The sequence below is a fragment of the Lampris incognitus genome, chromosome 11 (genome assembly GCF_029633865.1).
Source record: "Lampris incognitus isolate fLamInc1 chromosome 11, fLamInc1.hap2, whole genome shotgun sequence".
Classification (NCBI taxonomy): Eukaryota; Metazoa; Chordata; class Actinopteri; order Lampriformes; family Lampridae; genus Lampris; species Lampris incognitus.
Genome location: NC_079221.1, coordinates 36,061,841 through 36,078,709, shown reverse-complemented (window position 1 = coordinate 36,078,709; position 16,869 = coordinate 36,061,841). Strand labels below are relative to the sequence as shown.

Genomic DNA, 16,869 nt, shown 5'->3' with positions numbered 1-16,869 from the left:
CACACACACACACACACACACACACACACACACAATATTGATAGGATCAGAGACAGGAAGGATATGATACAGTATCTTCCGTGCCATAAGTTAAGCAGAGACCTTCTTAGTGAGCAAACAAAATTAACATTCGAAACTAAATTACGTTTCCTTTCTTAATCTCCTTGGGGAAATTCAGTTAACCCATCCAAGCTGTGATCTGTGTAGCTAGGAGCAGTGGGTTGCTGCCTTCATGCAGCGCCCGGGGACCAACTCCAGCTCTTCTTCCCATTGCCTTGGTTAGGGGCACAGACAGGAGTATAAACCCTAACATGCATGTTTCTTTTGATGGTGGGAGGAAACCAGAGCACGCAGAGAAAACCCACAGCAGACATGCGGAGAACATGCAGACTTCACACAGAGGACGACCTGGGATGACCCCCAAGGTTGGACTACCCTGGGGTTCAAACCCAGGACCTACTTGCTGTGAGGTGACACTGCTAACCACTGGGCCACCATGCCACCCAATGTTATGCATTCTGTCTATGTATCCATGTGTTGAGAAAATATTTTACTGGACCAACTGTCTGCCTCCCCGCACTCTGTGGTCTCTGTTTTGTCTTTATTCAGAATTTGTTATCTCCTGAAATGTTGAATCTGAATGAGTTATGAAAACAAGCCTCATGAGTCCCACAGATGTTAGGAGTTGATCACATTTGCTTTTCTCAGAGATTGGATGTGGCCTTCCTTTCATGGAGTGCAATTTCAAAAAGGCGTACTTGTCCAAAGAGTGGACAGTCCGATCACAACTTCTGAGACTGATGAAAGAATCGCAGCAGAGTTGTTAATAATAGCAGCAGCAACAAAGTTATGAATCTTATAGTGCAAAGAGATTTCAGTGACAGCATGTGATACATGCTTGCACATTGTGCACAGTGTCATTGTTCTCTGATATGGTTTCCTCAAAACAGTTAACGCTACAATTCACCAAGCTACCACTTTCTATGTGCTGGTCTGCCCTTTGGATATGGCTTTCAGTAAGAGAGAGGGTAACCTCAATGTGATTGGTTATTGAGGTTGATGTGACACACAAGTGTAGGACCTAATTTTTGAGACCCTTTAATACAGCAGATTATATCAGAAATATATACTTGCTTTTTTCTTATGCAGACAGAAAAGGAAGAATGCATCAAATTGAATATTAAAAGAATTTTTTTATTTTAAAATTCTGCTATGTTGAACTGACAAATCTGTACAGTTAGCAGGAGTCAGTGATCCTTTTCATGGAATTGAATCTCATTGCACTGTGTCCCATCTCGTCGAGGTTCCTGTACTCTCCAGGTCTTATGTACATCATCCTGCCTCTGTAGTGGGGCAGCTCATAAATCAGCCAGTGCCCCTCCATCACATGGCAAGACTTGCAATCAGACATATTGTAGCGATCCTGGATGGACTCGCAGTCATCCATCAGCTCGTGCATCTGGCCTCCAAAGTTCTCCTTCTCATAGATCTTGACTCTGAAGGTTCCCCTATGCTGCTTGGAGAGAAAGTAGAGATTTTGTATTGAATCAGACTAGGTCATTGTGATATCAAAATTAAACTTGAATGAAAGAAAGTACATGTACTGTTTTGTTCTAGCACCTTAGCCAAGTCACTGTTGTGTGTGATGACTTGTCTGCAACCTTAGATATCTGAAAGACTAAACTGTTAATATATAAGTCATACCATGGGGATAAGACGGCAGGACCTGATGCAGTCATTGAAGCCCATCATGTTCTGGTAGTCAGAGTAGTCTCCTTTCCTTAGGAAATACTGCTGACCCATGAAGTTGGTGTGGTCATAGACCATGAAGCAGCCGCTCTCCACCCTGCAGGAGTGGCACCTGCTCAGGTAGGAGGACATATCAGGGCAGTCGCTGCTGGTCTCATAGGACCGACCCTGGAAGTTTTTGTCCTCGTAGAAGATGATCTAGAATTTAAGATGACAATCAAAATATTAAGTAAAATGTTTAATTTTTACCAATCACAACAAACATTTAATGATTATTTTTCCTGAATTATCTATTTGTTATCATGGTAGTACAAGTATAAATTGTAAATATATTTACTCAGACTACATACTAACTCTAAAATCAAAAAGTGTATAATATAGTAAGTATATTGCCAATATAAGCCCACTGTACCTTTCCAAGCATGGTTGCTGATATATTGAGCAATGCTATAGCCGTCCTTTGCGGGATTGAAGCCTTTTTTATACCTAACGTGACATCCCTGCTATCTATGGCACCATTGTATGAAAGTCATGAGTCAGCAGCATGCAACATTCTGTCCCGCTGTTTGCGAATACAGATAGGAATAGGGTTATTATGTGTGCATTCATGGGTGCTGCTATTGTAGACCAAACAGTTAGTGTGCCTTTCATTAAAACGTTGAATGCACTGATTATTTATATAACTTTGAGAACTCAATGATAATAATGTGTATGTATGTATGTATGTATGTATGTATGTATGTATGTATGTATGTATGTATGTATGTATGTATGTATGTATGTATGTATGTATGTATGTATGTATGTATCCATCCACCTATCTATCTGTCTATCTATCTATCTATCTATCTATCTATCTATCTATCTATCTATCTATCTATCTATCTATCTATCTATCTATCTATCTATCTATCTATCTATCTATCTATCTATCTATCTATCTATCTATCTATCTATCTATCTATCTATCTATCTATCTATCTATCTATCTATCTATCTATCTATCTATCTATCTATCTGTCTATCTGTCTATCTATCTATCTATCTATCTATCTATCTATCTATCTATCTATCTATCTATCTATCTATCTATCTATCTATCTATCTATCTATCTATCTATCTATCTGTCTGTCTATCTAACTCCTTATCAGTGCATTTCTGCTGTCATTTACTCAGTGATAAATTGTAAACAATAACTTGTCAAACCAGGACCCTTTATAAAATGGGGCAAAGAGTCAGCTCCCTCACTATGTTCATCCACAAACGTGGCTAACCCACAATGCTCACAAAGTGCTCACTATCAGCTCCCAACCTGAGAAATGTACCAGTGTACTTGAATTCTACAAACACTAGATGTGTGTGTCGGCCGTGTGATGGCCTGGCGGCCTGTCCAGGGTGTCTCCCCGCCTGCCACCCAATGACTGCTGGGATAGGCTCCAGCATCCCCATGACTCTGAGAGCAGGATGAGTGGTTTGGATGATGGATGGATGGATGGATGGATAAATTCATTGAACGCAAGCAAGCTTCTTGCACACTTAAGGTGTTATCACATCATTTTGGTAGGACATAATGTTCTCAATGTGGGCTAAAAATAGCCCCAAAATATTTATTTTGGATTATAATTAATTAATTATTAATCAAGTTTCCTTTATTAATTCCCTTGGGAAATTCAGTTACTGCAAATTAACCCATCCTAGTTGTGATCTGTGTAGCTAGGAGCAGTGGACTGCCGCCTTCATGCTGCGCTTGGGGATCAACTCCAGTTCCTTTCCCATTGCCTTGGTCAGGGGCACAGACAGGAGTATAAATCCTAACATGCATGTTTCTTTGGGGGAAACTGGAGCACTCAGAGAAAACGCACCACAGACACGGGGAGAACACGCAAACTCCACACAGAGAACAACCGCCAAGGTTGGACAACCCCGGGATTCAAACCCAGGACTGTCTTGCTGTGAGGCGACAGCACCAACCACTGGGCCACCATGCCACGTAGTTGTATTTGAATTATAATCCTAATTGATCTATAATTTAGTCGTATTATAACTGAATTTGAGTTATTACTATTGGGAACCAATTACATCTAGTATTGGAGTTAGTAATTTAATACCGACTGATGAAAAAGAGAATAACACCCCAAGGGTCATCATTTCAGTTACTTGATATAAAACATTGTTATCATACTGGAAAAAAGGTATTCTATGCTTGACCACCAGAGGCTATCTCAAATACCATAGAAAAATAAATACTTATAGATGACATTATCTAGAATGGATAATCATAATAGACCCTCTTAAATGACTCCTTGTTTTATAGCAGTGTTATGTACAGCTGAAAAACCGGATGTTTTTTGTCAAAAATCACAAGACTATATTACTGATTTATATCACATGATGTAACAAACTTTTATTTTCATATTAATGGTTTGCTTTGATATTTGAAGTATAAGCCAACACCATACTATCATTTACTGTTCCAACATTTTAAATGTTAATTTATCACTTCCTAGGGAATCAGTTTGAGGAAGATGAAAACAGATAAATTAATTTTCAAAGTAGCTTTTGCTTTAGCTCTGGATGAAGTCAGTTGTCCCTTTTAATAGAAGTAGAAATCAACCTTGAGTTCAAAAGTTTCCCAGAAATTGATACAGGACAGATTTAAACTCTTGCCGTTTTCCATATTTAAAATTTTCCTCCCATAATAGGCTGTTTAAAAAGAGTGTTTTTCAGAGATAAAGAAGGAAGTAGTCACACAATTCCATCAAATTTTTAAGGATTATGCTGTTTGTTCTTACCCTATCCTAAATAACCTTTAAATATTATTTAAACACCCTTTCACATGTGCTGTTCACACTTGCTTCATTATATGATGTAAAAATGTTCAAAGTACAGACAAAATGGTCAATTCAATTTTCAAATAATCATATTTTTTATTTCAAAATGATGAAATTTAACACATATCAGTGATACGCCTCATGCTCATGATCCTCATGCCGCTCAGGCCCATGTTCATGAAGCTCCTGTGCTCTCCGGGCCTCAGATAGATCATCCTGCCTCTGAACTGGGGCTGCTCGTACAGGAGCCAGTGGCCTTCCAGCACGTTGGAGGACTGGCAGTCAGACATGCGGAAACGCTCCATGATGTTGTCACAGTCATCCATCAGCTCAGATGTCTGACCACCAAAGTTCTCCCTCTCGTAGATCCTCATCCTGAACTGGCCCCTGTGCTGTTTGGGGACAACAGAAAAGTCATTAATTCACCTGCCCCTGTCTCTCCACAATGCAGTTTAGGTCACATCACTGGTGGCATTATGAGAGATGTTGCTTCAGACCTACCATGGGGATCATACGGCAAGACCTGATGCCTCCGCTCATTCCCATCAGGTTCTGGTAGTCAGAGTACTCTCCCCTCCTCATGAAGAACTGGTTTCCCATGAAGTTGGGCCTCTCATAAACCATGAAGCAGCCGCTCTCCACCCTGCAGGAGTGGCACCTGCTCAGGTAGGAGGACATATCGGGGCAGTCGCTCATGCACTCATAGGAACGACCCTGGAAGTTCCTGTCCTCATAGAAGATGATCTGAGAAAAGAGAAATATATTTGTCAAAATATTACATTGGAGCTAGAAAGGTAACCATAGCATAACTTTGTGAGTCTATGAAGTTTTATTTTATATAGTCATATACCTTTAAAGCACAGCATTGATATATCCAATGTTTTTTCCCCCTTGTATTATTTGTGTGATTATTATTAGCCAACTTACCTTGCCCATGGTCATGCTGGTGGTAGTCATTCTTGTCAAATGAGCTGTTGCTGTTGCTGCTGCTGCTGCTGCTGCTGCTACTGCTGCACTGCTGTTCTGTTTGGTGTAACCGTTTCTTTTATACCTGACCAGACCCTAAAGAATCTCTGACCCCCATTGTAAAAAACCCTGACCCAGCAACACAATATAGAGGCCTGTACAGGGTTGCATTACCATGTCATACATCCACGTGACTGGGCCCTCGAAGACTTTAGAATTTTTTCCCCCTCCCTTTGACCAGGTAACAAAAAACCTATTTTGTGAATTTTGCACAATGGTTTTGGGGTTAGTGCTCATTCATCGACTTGCACTTTTGGAAATTTTACACCCGATGATGAATAATTTTCATCTAATGCTTTAGCCTCTTCATTGACAACAGCACATTACATCTGAATTTGTTTTAATTTTGAACAAAGAATTAGCGGTATAACAAATGTCGGTTAGATTAGCAATTAAAAGGTTTTAGTAAAATTGATTCAAAAAGAGGGACACATTTAAACACAATTTAGCAAGAAAAATTAAACATTACCTACACCTTTTTGAGAATAAAGAGAGCATGGTAGTTCAGTAAGTATAATAAGACTAAGTGTCTTTATCAGTAAAATACATGTAGATAAAAGTCAGTGGTTGAACTCAAGGTTTAGCATCAATGCTTAACAAAGCTTTTCATCAGAGTATGCCACACAAGGTCACCCTACTGAAAGATCATATCATTCTGGAACTTCCTATCAGGAAACTCTGTATTAATCATTTGTCATTTATTAATAAAAGTAATGTATAGGAAAACGTATAATACCATAAAAAGCAGCTAATGAAACATATAGTGTATTTTATCACATTGTATTTTAGAATTGTCTCACTGTGCACATGTGTATCAACTACCCGACAGTTAAATAAACTGGAACCATAAAGATAATCAAATGCATTCATTTGACTTTGGGAAGGCTTTATTGTTAATACATTCAAATTATTACAGAATAACAAAGAATACTGTGGGGAGAGTGAAAGCTATGGGCTCCCGTGTAATAAATGCCTTTTTTTGGGGGGGGGGGTATTGTGTTTAGAAATCACGTCAGGACACAGCGCTGTCGCTCGACACAACCTCTGCATTGCATTGTTTATTTAGACTGACACAGTGTCACAGGCAGACCCGATCAAACAACCCAGAGCCCGCAGGCATCACCAATCAATCCCAGCACAATAGAACAGCGCCAAATCAAATGCAGCACTGTCGATGTGTGCAGACATAACACCCCCCCCCCCCCGGCAGGATTTAACAAGAACAGAACTACTGGGCATCAGACATCAATCAAGGCGCAATAGAACGAAGCTATCATTAACTAATTGCAGCACTGGTGATCCAGTGTGCAGACATAACATCCCCCCCCCCGGCAGGATTTCAAACATGAAAGGTTGACACAAAGTCCTCCAGGTGGCCAGGGCGTAAACGTGTGCAAAAAGGTCGCGAGGTGGCCTGAGGCTGGGCAGGCCGAGGTGGGGAGGGGGAAGGCAGGAGAAGCTGAGGCCCAGGAATGTCTGGGGCCCGTATAGGAGCTGCATGAAGCCCCGGGGTGTCTTGCCATGCTGAGGGAATGGCTAAGGTTGTGTCACCAGCTGTGTGTGGCGGAGCTGACACCTTCCGCAGACGACTGGAGTGCCACCCACCGAGTGCCATCGCTGAGGAGGTAGGTGGCTGGGCCCAGCTGACGGGTGACTTGGAGAGGAGAGGACCAGCATGAGAGAGGCTGGGGAGATGCCTGTGGTGGAGTGCTGTGTGGCCCGATAGTGCAGCAGAGTGTGACGGATGGCCTGCGTGAAAGAGCACCCTTGGGCCATGTGTGCTCTGAGGCCGTTCTTCAGTGACTGGTGAAAACGTTCAATGCCGCCATTGGCCTGGGGGTGGTAATACGCAGTGCGTGGTGATGATCTTTGGGAGGCCCCAGCGAGAGAAGAGAGAGTCCAGGAAGTCGATGATGACCTGTGAGGTCACAGTGCCGGAAGTGGTGAGTTCAGGCCATTTTGAGTGTAGATCATAGGCGACCAACATGAAGCGTTGGTGATGGGGAACTCCATGGATTTCATCACAGATGTCCAACTGCAGGTGCTCCCAGGGCTGAGAGGGCCAGGCGAGAGGTTGCAGGGGTGGGAGAGCCTGGTGGCCAGTCTTGCCACTCACAAGGCAGGCAGAACAGTCCTTCACCAGAGCCTCAATATCTCTGTCTATCCCCGGCCACCACACCAGGTCTTGGCAGCGCTGTTTCAGTTTCACAATGCCCAGGTAGCCTTCATGCGCCATATTCAAAACACACGCATGGAGAGCGCCTGGGGCCACTGTGCAAAACCCACGTGCCACGCAGGTGTTGTTCCAGCAGGAGAGCTCCTCTCTGACTCGGGAGAACACAGCCAGCTCCTCTGGGACCTTGTGAGGCCAGCTGTTCTGGATGTAGGTGCGGAGCTGGGAGAGGACAGGGTCCTGTTCGGAGGCTGCCCTCAGCTCCTGCAGAGAGACAGTGGCCTGAAGGGGTGTGTGTAGCATTTGGACAATGTCCTTTTCCACACAGTCAGTGTCCATCTGTGGAGCTGGGGTGGAGACAGAGCGAGAGAGCAGGTCGGCGACAACATTGTCTCTGCCTGGGGTGAACTGCAGGCTGAAGTTGTACTGGCGGAGGCGGTCAGACCAGCGGTGCAGCCTCAGGGGTTTGTGGCCTGCCCCAGACGTAGACAGCAGCGCTGTCAGGGCCTGGTGATCTGTTCTGAGGGTGAAGGAGCGGCCATAGAGGTAGAGGTGTCACCTTTCACAAGCCCAGATGCAGGCTAACGCCTCACGCTCACCCATGGAGTACCGCTGCTCGGTCAGGTTGAGGGCACGGGAGGCGAAGGTGATGGGCTTCTCCACACCGTTCTGGGTTTGAGACAGCACAGCCCCTATCGCTGTGGCTGACGCATCACAGGTCACAAAGGTGGAGCTGGAGATGTCGAAGTGAGCCAACACTGGTGGTGAAGTCAGTTGAGTCTTGAGATCACGCACAGTGTCACTGCATGCCTTTGACCACACCCATGGCTCGTCCTTATGCAGCAGCTGGCGCAGAGGGGCTGTGGTCGCAGAGTACCGGGGAAGAAACCTCAGGTAGTAGCCTGTCATACCCAGGAAGGAGGCGACCTGGGCGGCCGAGCTGGGCTCAGGGATGGCCTGAATGGTGTCCACGTTGGATTGTAGTGGAGTTACACCGCTCGCTGACAGCCAGAACCCCACGAACTCGATGGCTGGCACAGAGAGGACACATTTCTCAGCATTGAAAGTTAGCTTGTGCTTGCACAGGGCTGCGAAGACCATGTTGAGGCGCTTGTCGTGGATTTCACTGGTGGGCCCGTGTACCACTATATCGTCCAGATAAATGGCCACGCCCAGTATGCCAGCCAGCACGGAGACCATGATTTTCTGGAAGCAGCTAGGGGCGGAGCTGAGACCGAAAGGCATCCTGGTGTAGCGAAACACTCCTGCATGTGTCACAAAGGCTGTGAGGTTTCGGCTGCTGGGGTGAAGGGGCACCTGTAAGTACCCCTGTCTGAGGTTGAGCGTGGAGAACACCTCAGAGCCATAGAACTGAGCAGTGAGTTCTTCTGGGCAGTGGATACTTATCAGGGATCACTGCCTTATTTACTGCACGTAGATCGACGCAGACACGCAGGCCCCCCGACTTCTTCTTAGCCACCACGAGGTTTGAGACCCAGGGTGATGCGTCCACCGGTTCAATGATGCCAGCTTCCAGCTGTTGTTGCAGCTCGGCGGAGACCCCATCACGGAGAGCCAACGGGATGCGGCGCAGTGGTTGGATGACAGGTTTCACAGCAGGGTTGAGGAGAGGTTGATGGGCGAAGGCGGAGAGGCAGCCCAGCCCCACAAACAGTGATGGCCACTTCTGCTGCCAAGGTGTGGCAACAGTCAGGATTGCTGCCCCCCTTGTGTCTAAGAGGGAGAACCCCAGAGCGGAGAACAGGTCCAGGCCCATCAGGTTGGCCCCACGGCGTGCCACATGAAAAACTGCATTGGGCACCAGCTTGGTTCCATAGCGGACAGTCACTTGGAGAGAGCCAACCAGATCGATTTTGGAGTCACCATACCCGCAGAGGACAGCTGAGGGTGCGGACAGTGGCAGTGAACTGAAAAATTGACTGTAGGTATCAACACTCGGGAGAGACAAACCTGCACTGGTGTCCAACAGCAGGGGGATGCACACATCATTAATGTTGACTGTGCATGATTTGAAGGACACTGGCCCAGAGCTCACCTTGTGAATAATGGCGGTTGAAGACTGGGGGGTGTGGCCCTCTGACCCAGTCGGGGAAGATCGACAGACGTTGGCAAAGTGATTTTGCTTACCGCAGCTACGGCATGTCCGGCCACGGGCAGGGCAGTTCTGAGCCCTTGAAGCATGAGACCGAGATCCACAGTTACCACAGGACTGTTGAGGGCGGGGCCGAGAACGCTGTCGTTGCAGTTGCAGGACGTCCTCAGCGGAGTCGACGCCCGCCTCGCTGTGGCTGGGTTGCGTCCCGGGGGGCAGCCGTGAGTAGAGGGAGAAATCGTTGGCAGCTTGACTGGAGGTGGCCACTTGCTGTGTGTTTAGCATAGCAGCACACTCAGCTGCTCTCTCAACTTGTAATGCGATGGTAATTGCTCTGGACAGCAGCAGATCGTCTTTTTCCAGCAGGAGAGTCTCACGCACCTTTGCGTTGGTGGTGTGTTCGATTAGCTGGTCGCGAACCATCTCGTCCTGAAGCGCGCCAAACTTGCATGAGCTAGCTAGCCCTCGCAAATTAGCTAAATACTGCTACACAGACTCACCAGGCAGCTGGTGTCGCTGACGGATATACATCGCCGAAGGAGGGCACTCTGTGGAGCAGCGAAATGGGTGTTCAGAAGTCCCACAGTTTCGTCAAAGTTTGTGAAGTTCCCCAGAGTCCCGAGCACACGATGACCCTCTGCTCCCAAGCAGTGTAGCAACAGAGCCGTCTTCCTAGCCTGGCTCACGTCGCCGAGCCCTGAGGCTATGAGGTAATTTTTCAAAACTATGTAGCCGCGAGTCCATGGTACCGGAGGCTCGCCAGGTAACGCCAGGAAGGGGGCAGGTGGTGGGAGAGAGATATCAGTCATCCTCGTCGCCAATATTGTGTTTAGAAATCACGTCAGGACACAGCGCTGTCGCTCGACACAACCTCTGCGTTGCATTGTTTATTTAGACTGACACAGCGTCACAGGTAGACCCGATCAAACGACCCAGAGCCCGCAGGCATCACCAATCGATGCCAGCACAATAGAACAGCGCCAAATCAAATGCAGCACTGTCGATGTGTGCAGACATAACAAGGGAGTTCCCTTTTTCTCCCCAATTCTGCCGATCTGGGGAGGGCTGCAGACTACCATGTTCCCCTCCCATACATGTGGAGTCGCCAGCCGCTTCTTTTCACCTGACACTGAGGAGTTTCGCCGGGGGGACGTATCGCGTGGGGGGATCACGCCATTCCCCCCAGTTCCCCCTACCCCCTGAACAGGCGCCCCGAACGACCGACCAGAGGAGGCGCTAGTGCAGCGACCACGACACATACCCACATCCGGCTTCCCAAACGCATACACAGCCAATCGTGTCTGTAGGGACGTCCGACCAGAGGTAACACTGGGATTCGAACCGGCTATCCCCGTGTTGGGCGCTCTATAAATACGTTTTTGTTGTTGATTGGGTTGGAGATAGCTTTGGTTTTTGCATATTAAAATTATTGTTCTAGTCATCTTCTCTGGGTTTATTGTTGGATTACAGTCCAAATTAAAGCCACAAACTCACTTGCTACTAGCATGGCATACTTGATACTGTCACTGAAGTGACGTTTTGCAGATAGAGTTTTCTAGCTCCTGAAAAAGACTGTAAGCTTTTGGTATCTTAAAGTCCAACTTGTAAGTTAACAATTACTCTTTATAAATGTATGAAAAATTGTGTAAACTACTAATAAGACACGTTAGTCCCTCGCTAACGGGTTTGACCCTTTAGCCGAGCGGTTAGTGATGTCACCTTGTGGTGCAGTACACGTCGTATCGAATCCCGCACCAGGCAAAAAAATAACCGGTTATATTGGTGGCAGCGGTGGGATCCGGAAGTGTGCAGATCCTCAGAAGTCTCTTCGGAGCGCGGGAATAACCAAGCGCGAGGGCGCGCATCCGGGAGGGTGTTGACTGTAAACTAGTAATAAGACACGTTAGCTCCTAGCTAACGAGTCTGACTCTTTAGCCGAGCGGTTAGTGATGTCGCCTTGTGGTGCAGTACACCCCATATCGAATCCCGCACCGGGCAAGAAGATAACCGGTTACAATTGGGGTGGTATCTTATTCTACTATTTGTTTTTACATGGTCCCCGCAAATCCATTTAGACAGGAGTTAAAAGAAATTCTTCAGGCGCATTTACTAAAAAAAAAAAGAAATCAAAGTTTACGTCATAAAAGGTGATTCAGTCATCAGCGCTACAATTACGACAATGGATTGTAATAAGCGTGATAGATCAATACCTTGAATGAGGCTAGATCGTTTGTCAGTGGTAAAGTGCTCAACCCTGTTAGTAATGATCGAGAATAAAGTGGAACCAATATGTTAAATATAGCCAGTTTGCTAATTGATGGGGGGGGGGGCAGGGCATTATGTGCGTAGCACTGATTTTACAGCTGGTTGAGAGACAAGGTTAGCATACTACATGATAAATAAAAACGAAATAGCCTTGTTTGGTTTTACGCACCAAACTGGGGCTCAATCTCACCATAAAAAGGAAACTTTTCAATAATAATGTAAACTACTAATAAGACACGTTAGTCCGTTGCTAACAGGTCCGACGCTTTAGCCGAGCGGTTAGTTATGTCGTCTTGTGGTGCAGTACACCCCGTATCGAATCCCGCACCGGGCAAGAAAATAACTATTTCCAATAATAACATGAGAATCCCACCTCCTTGTCCGGATAACTTTAGTCAGTTTCGTAAACTATAAGTAAATTTAGTAATCTTGACTGCCCAACATTCCCAAGTAGATAAATATAGTGCTAATTTCCATCCCTGCGTGGCACAAAATTGAAATACAAAATGTCGATCTATTTCTATTACCTAGCGTTTGTCCAAAAGGCTGAGCTCTGAATTCCTCCTAATGCTGATAACTCATCTTGTAAACCTCCTCAAGTTAGGGTTAGCTTCTAATGTTAGCTAGTTTGCTGAAACGACCGTCCTCTTCAGGCAGCTCTGCATTTGGCGAGAATCGGCGCGAGAATTGCCACAGAGATTGATACAAAACATGGCGTCTTGTATCAATCTCATTGATACAAACAATACAAATTATTCCCTTCTATCGATCTCTGATACAAGCAATAAAAATGATTTCTTGCCTCAGGTATTTTGGCCAAGCTACCAAATGTAAACAATGATTAGAAATTGTGAACTAACATATTGAAAAGTGTCAGAAACCTTCTATTTTAAGGTTCTGGGTGTTTGCAGACATATCTGACTAGTTATAGCTGACTATATCTGACTACATTGTAGTTATATCTGCTATATCTGACTGCTGTTTTGATAGAACTGACTGCTGTTTTGATAGAACTGGCTGCTGTTTTGTTATATATGACTGCTGTTTTGATATAACTGATTGCTGTTTTGATATAACTCGACTGCTGTTTTCTCCTGATTTTCTACGTTAAATGCACTTATTGTAAGTCGCTTTGGATAAAAGCGTCAGCTAAATGACTGTAATGTAATGTAATGATGGGGGAAAAAAACCGTCAACTGAACATGATGAAGCTGAAGGTTACATGCCAGCAAATATTTGGTTATTCTGCACAACAACACAATAAAAATGAGTCTTTGGATGAATAATAACGTTCAAGCTCTAATGTTCATTAAAATTGGCGGTAGCATAATGGACAGCAGAAACAGGATCCTATTGGTCACTATTAGTCACTACACCATGGTGAACAAACTAAGTCCTGCTAGATGTGTATGAAATGGAAACACATCAAGAACCAACCTGCCTTTATGGGGTCAGCCCTGCACACCCTGAGCAAGCACGGTTCTGGGTAGTGGAAAAAGGGCTAATAGTCACTTGTTCTGCCAAATTTCCTGTTAGTTATGGACTTGACTGCATTTTATATAGCGCTTTTCGTTGCAACAGACAAAGCACTTTACAATCAATAAATGCCTCACATTCATCCACACACACACACATGCACGTACGCACGCACGCATGCACGCGCGCGCACACACACACACACACACACACACACACACAGGACCCGATTATCAACGACTGCCACCGGTACTGTTGGCAGCAGGGTGCCGGTGGAAACTATGCTATTGTTGGGTGAAGGAGAAGGAGAGAGGGAAGACATGTCCAGAAGCACTGGGAGAGAAGGAAGGGTAGGAGTTTGGAGGTGAAAGTTGGAACTTTGAATGTTGGCACTATGACTGGTACAGGGAGAGATCTGGCTGATATGACAGAGAGAAGGAAGATAAATATACTGTATGTGCAAGGGACAAGGTGGAAGGGGAGTAAGGCCAGGAGCATCTGAGTAGGGTTCAAACTCTTCTACCATGGTGCGGCTGGGAGAACAAATGCGGTAGGGGTAATTCTGAAGGAAAAGTATGTAAAGAGTGTGTTAGAGGTGAAGCGAGTCTCAGACAGAGTGATGAGTATGAAGCTGGAAATTTAAGCTGTGATGATGAATGTTAATAGTGCATATACCACACAAGTTGGGTGTGAGATGGAAGAGAAAGAAGAATTCTGGAATGAGTTGGATGAAGTGGTGGAGTGTACCCAAGGAGGAGAGAGTGGTGATTTGGGCGGACTTCAGTGGGCATGTTGATGAAGGGAACAGAGGCGATGAGGAGGTGATGGGTAGGTATGGTGTCAAGGACAGATGGTGGTGGATTTTGAAGAAAGGATGGAAATGGCTGTGGTGAATACATATTTCAAGAAGAGCGAGGGACACAGGGTGGCGTATAAGAGTGCAGGAAGGTGCACCCAGGTGGACTATATTATCTTATGTAGGAGGTGCAATCTGAAAGGGATTGGAGACTGCAAGGTAGTGACAGGGGAGAACGTAGCTAGGCAACATCAGATGATGGTCTGTATGACATTGGAGATCAAGAAGAGGAAGGGAGTGAAGGCAGAGCCAAGGATCAAATGGTGGAAGCTGAAGAAGGAAGACTGTTGTGTGGAGTTCAGGGAGGAGTTAAGACAGGCACTGGGTGGTAGTGAAGAGTTGCCGGATGGCTAGACAACCACTGCAGAAATAGTGAGGGAGACAGCTAAGAAGGTATCTGGTGTGTCATCTGGACAGAGGAAGGAAGACTAAGAGACTTGGTGGTGGAATGAGGAAGTACAGGAAAGTATACAAAGGAATAGGGTGGCAAAGAAGAAGTGGGATAGTCAGAGAGATGAAAAAAGTAGACAGGAGTACCAGGAAATGTGGTGTAAAGTGGAGAGAGAGAGGCGGCGAAGGTAAAGGAAAAGACGTATGGTGAGTTGTATGAGAGGTTGGACACTAAAGAAGGAGAAAAGGACTTGTGCTGATTGGCTAGACAGAGGGACCAAGCTGGGAAGGATGTGCAGCAGGTTAACATATGAAGGACAGAGGTGGAAATTTGCTGACAAGAGAGGAGAGTGTGTTGAGAAGGTGGAAGGAGTACTTTGAGGGGCTGATGAATGAAGAAAATGAGAGAGAGAGATGGTGAATCAGGAACTGCGGTAGATTAGCAAGGAGGAAGTGAAGACAGCTATATGAAGAGGATGAGGAGTGGAAAGGTGGTTGATCCAGATGACATACCTGTGGAGGCACTGAGATGTTTAGGAGAGATGGCAGTAGAGTTTTTAACTAGATTGCTTAACGCAATCTTGGAAAGTGAGAGGATGCTTGAGGAGTGGAGAATACATACACTACCGTTCAAAAGTTTGGGATCACCCAAACAATTTTGTGTTTTCCATGAAAAGTCACACTTATTCACCACCATATGTTGTGAAATGAATAGAAAATAGAGTCAAGACATTGACAAGGTTAGAAATAATGATTTGTATTTGAAATAAGATTTTTTTTACATCAAACTTTGCTTTCGTCAAAGAATCCTCCATTTGCAGCAATTACAGCATTGCAGACCTTTGGCATTCTAGCTGTTAATTTGTTGAGGTAATCTGGAGAAATTGCACCCCACGCTTCCAGAAGCAGCTCCCACAAGTTGGATTGGTTGAATGGGCACTTCTTTGAGCAGATTGAGTTTCTGGAGCATCACATTTGTGGGGTCAATTAAATGCTCAAAATGGCCAGAAAAAGAGAACTTTCATCTGAAACTCGACAGTCTATTCTTGTTCTTAGAAATGAAGGCTATTCCATGCGAGAAATTGCTAAGAAATTGAAGATTTCCTACACCGGTGTGTACTACTCCCTTCAGAGGACAGCACAAACAGGCTCTAACCAGAGTAGAAAAAGAAGTGGGAGGCCGCGTTTCACAACTGAGCAAGAAGATAAGTACATTAGAGTCTCTAGTTTGAGAAACAGACGCCTCACAGGTCCCCAACTGGCATCTTCATTAAATAGTACCTGTTAGAGCCTGTTTGTGCTGCCCTCTGAAGGGAGTAGTACACACCAGTGTAGGAAATCTTCAATTTCTTAGCAATTTCTCGCATGGAATAGCCTTCATTTCTAAGAACAAGAATAGACTGTCGAGTTTCAGATGAAAGTTCTCTTTTTCTGGCCATTTTGAGCGTTTAATTGACCCCACAAATGTGATGCTCCAGAAACTCAATCTGCTCAAAGAAGTGCCCATCCAACCAATCCAACTTGTGGGAGCTGCTTCTGGAAGCGTGGGGTGCAATTACTCCAGATTACCTCAACAAATTAACAGCTAGAATGCCAAAGGTCTGCAATGCTGTAATTGCTGCAAATGGAGGATTCTTTGACGAAAGCAAAGTTTGATGTAAAAAAAATCTTATTTCAAATACAAATCATTATTTCTAACCTTGTCAATGTCTTGACTCTATTTTCTATTCATTTCACAACATATGGTGGTGAATAAGTGTGACTTTTCATGGAAAACACGAAATTGTTTGGGTGATCCCAAACTTTTGAACGGTAGCGTATACTGGTACCGATGTTGAAGAATAAGTGTGATGTGCAGAACTGTAGTAACTACAGTGGTATGAAGTTGATCAGCCACAGCATGAAGATATGGGAAAGAGTAATAGAAGCTAGGTTAAGAGGAGAGGTGACGATTAGCGAGCAGCAGTATGGTTTCATGCCAGGAAAGAG

At 45.1% G+C, this 16,869-nt stretch overlaps 2 protein-coding genes across 2 annotated transcripts; both read right to left on the bottom strand.

Annotated features, from left to right (window-relative positions):
- Positions 1-1,237: 1,237 nt before the first annotated feature.
- Positions 1,238-2,173, bottom strand: LOC130121212 (gamma-crystallin M3-like). The gene is made up of 3 exons (XM_056290092.1): positions 2,162-2,173; positions 1,705-1,947; positions 1,238-1,513 (listed from the first exon to the last, which is right to left on the bottom strand). The coding sequence occupies exons 1-3, from the start codon at positions 2,171-2,173 to the stop codon at positions 1,238-1,240; spliced, it is 531 nt and encodes a 176-aa protein (XP_056146067.1).
- Positions 2,174-4,697: 2,524 nt separating this feature from the next.
- LOC130121213 (gamma-crystallin M3-like) lies at positions 4,698-5,547 on the bottom strand. The gene is made up of 3 exons (XM_056290093.1): positions 5,509-5,547; positions 5,083-5,325; positions 4,698-4,973 (listed from the first exon to the last, which is right to left on the bottom strand). Exons 1-3 carry the CDS (start codon positions 5,536-5,538, stop codon positions 4,698-4,700), a joined length of 549 nt encoding a protein of 182 aa, XP_056146068.1. The 5' UTR covers positions 5,539-5,547.
- Between the last annotated feature and the right edge of the window lie 11,322 nt (positions 5,548-16,869).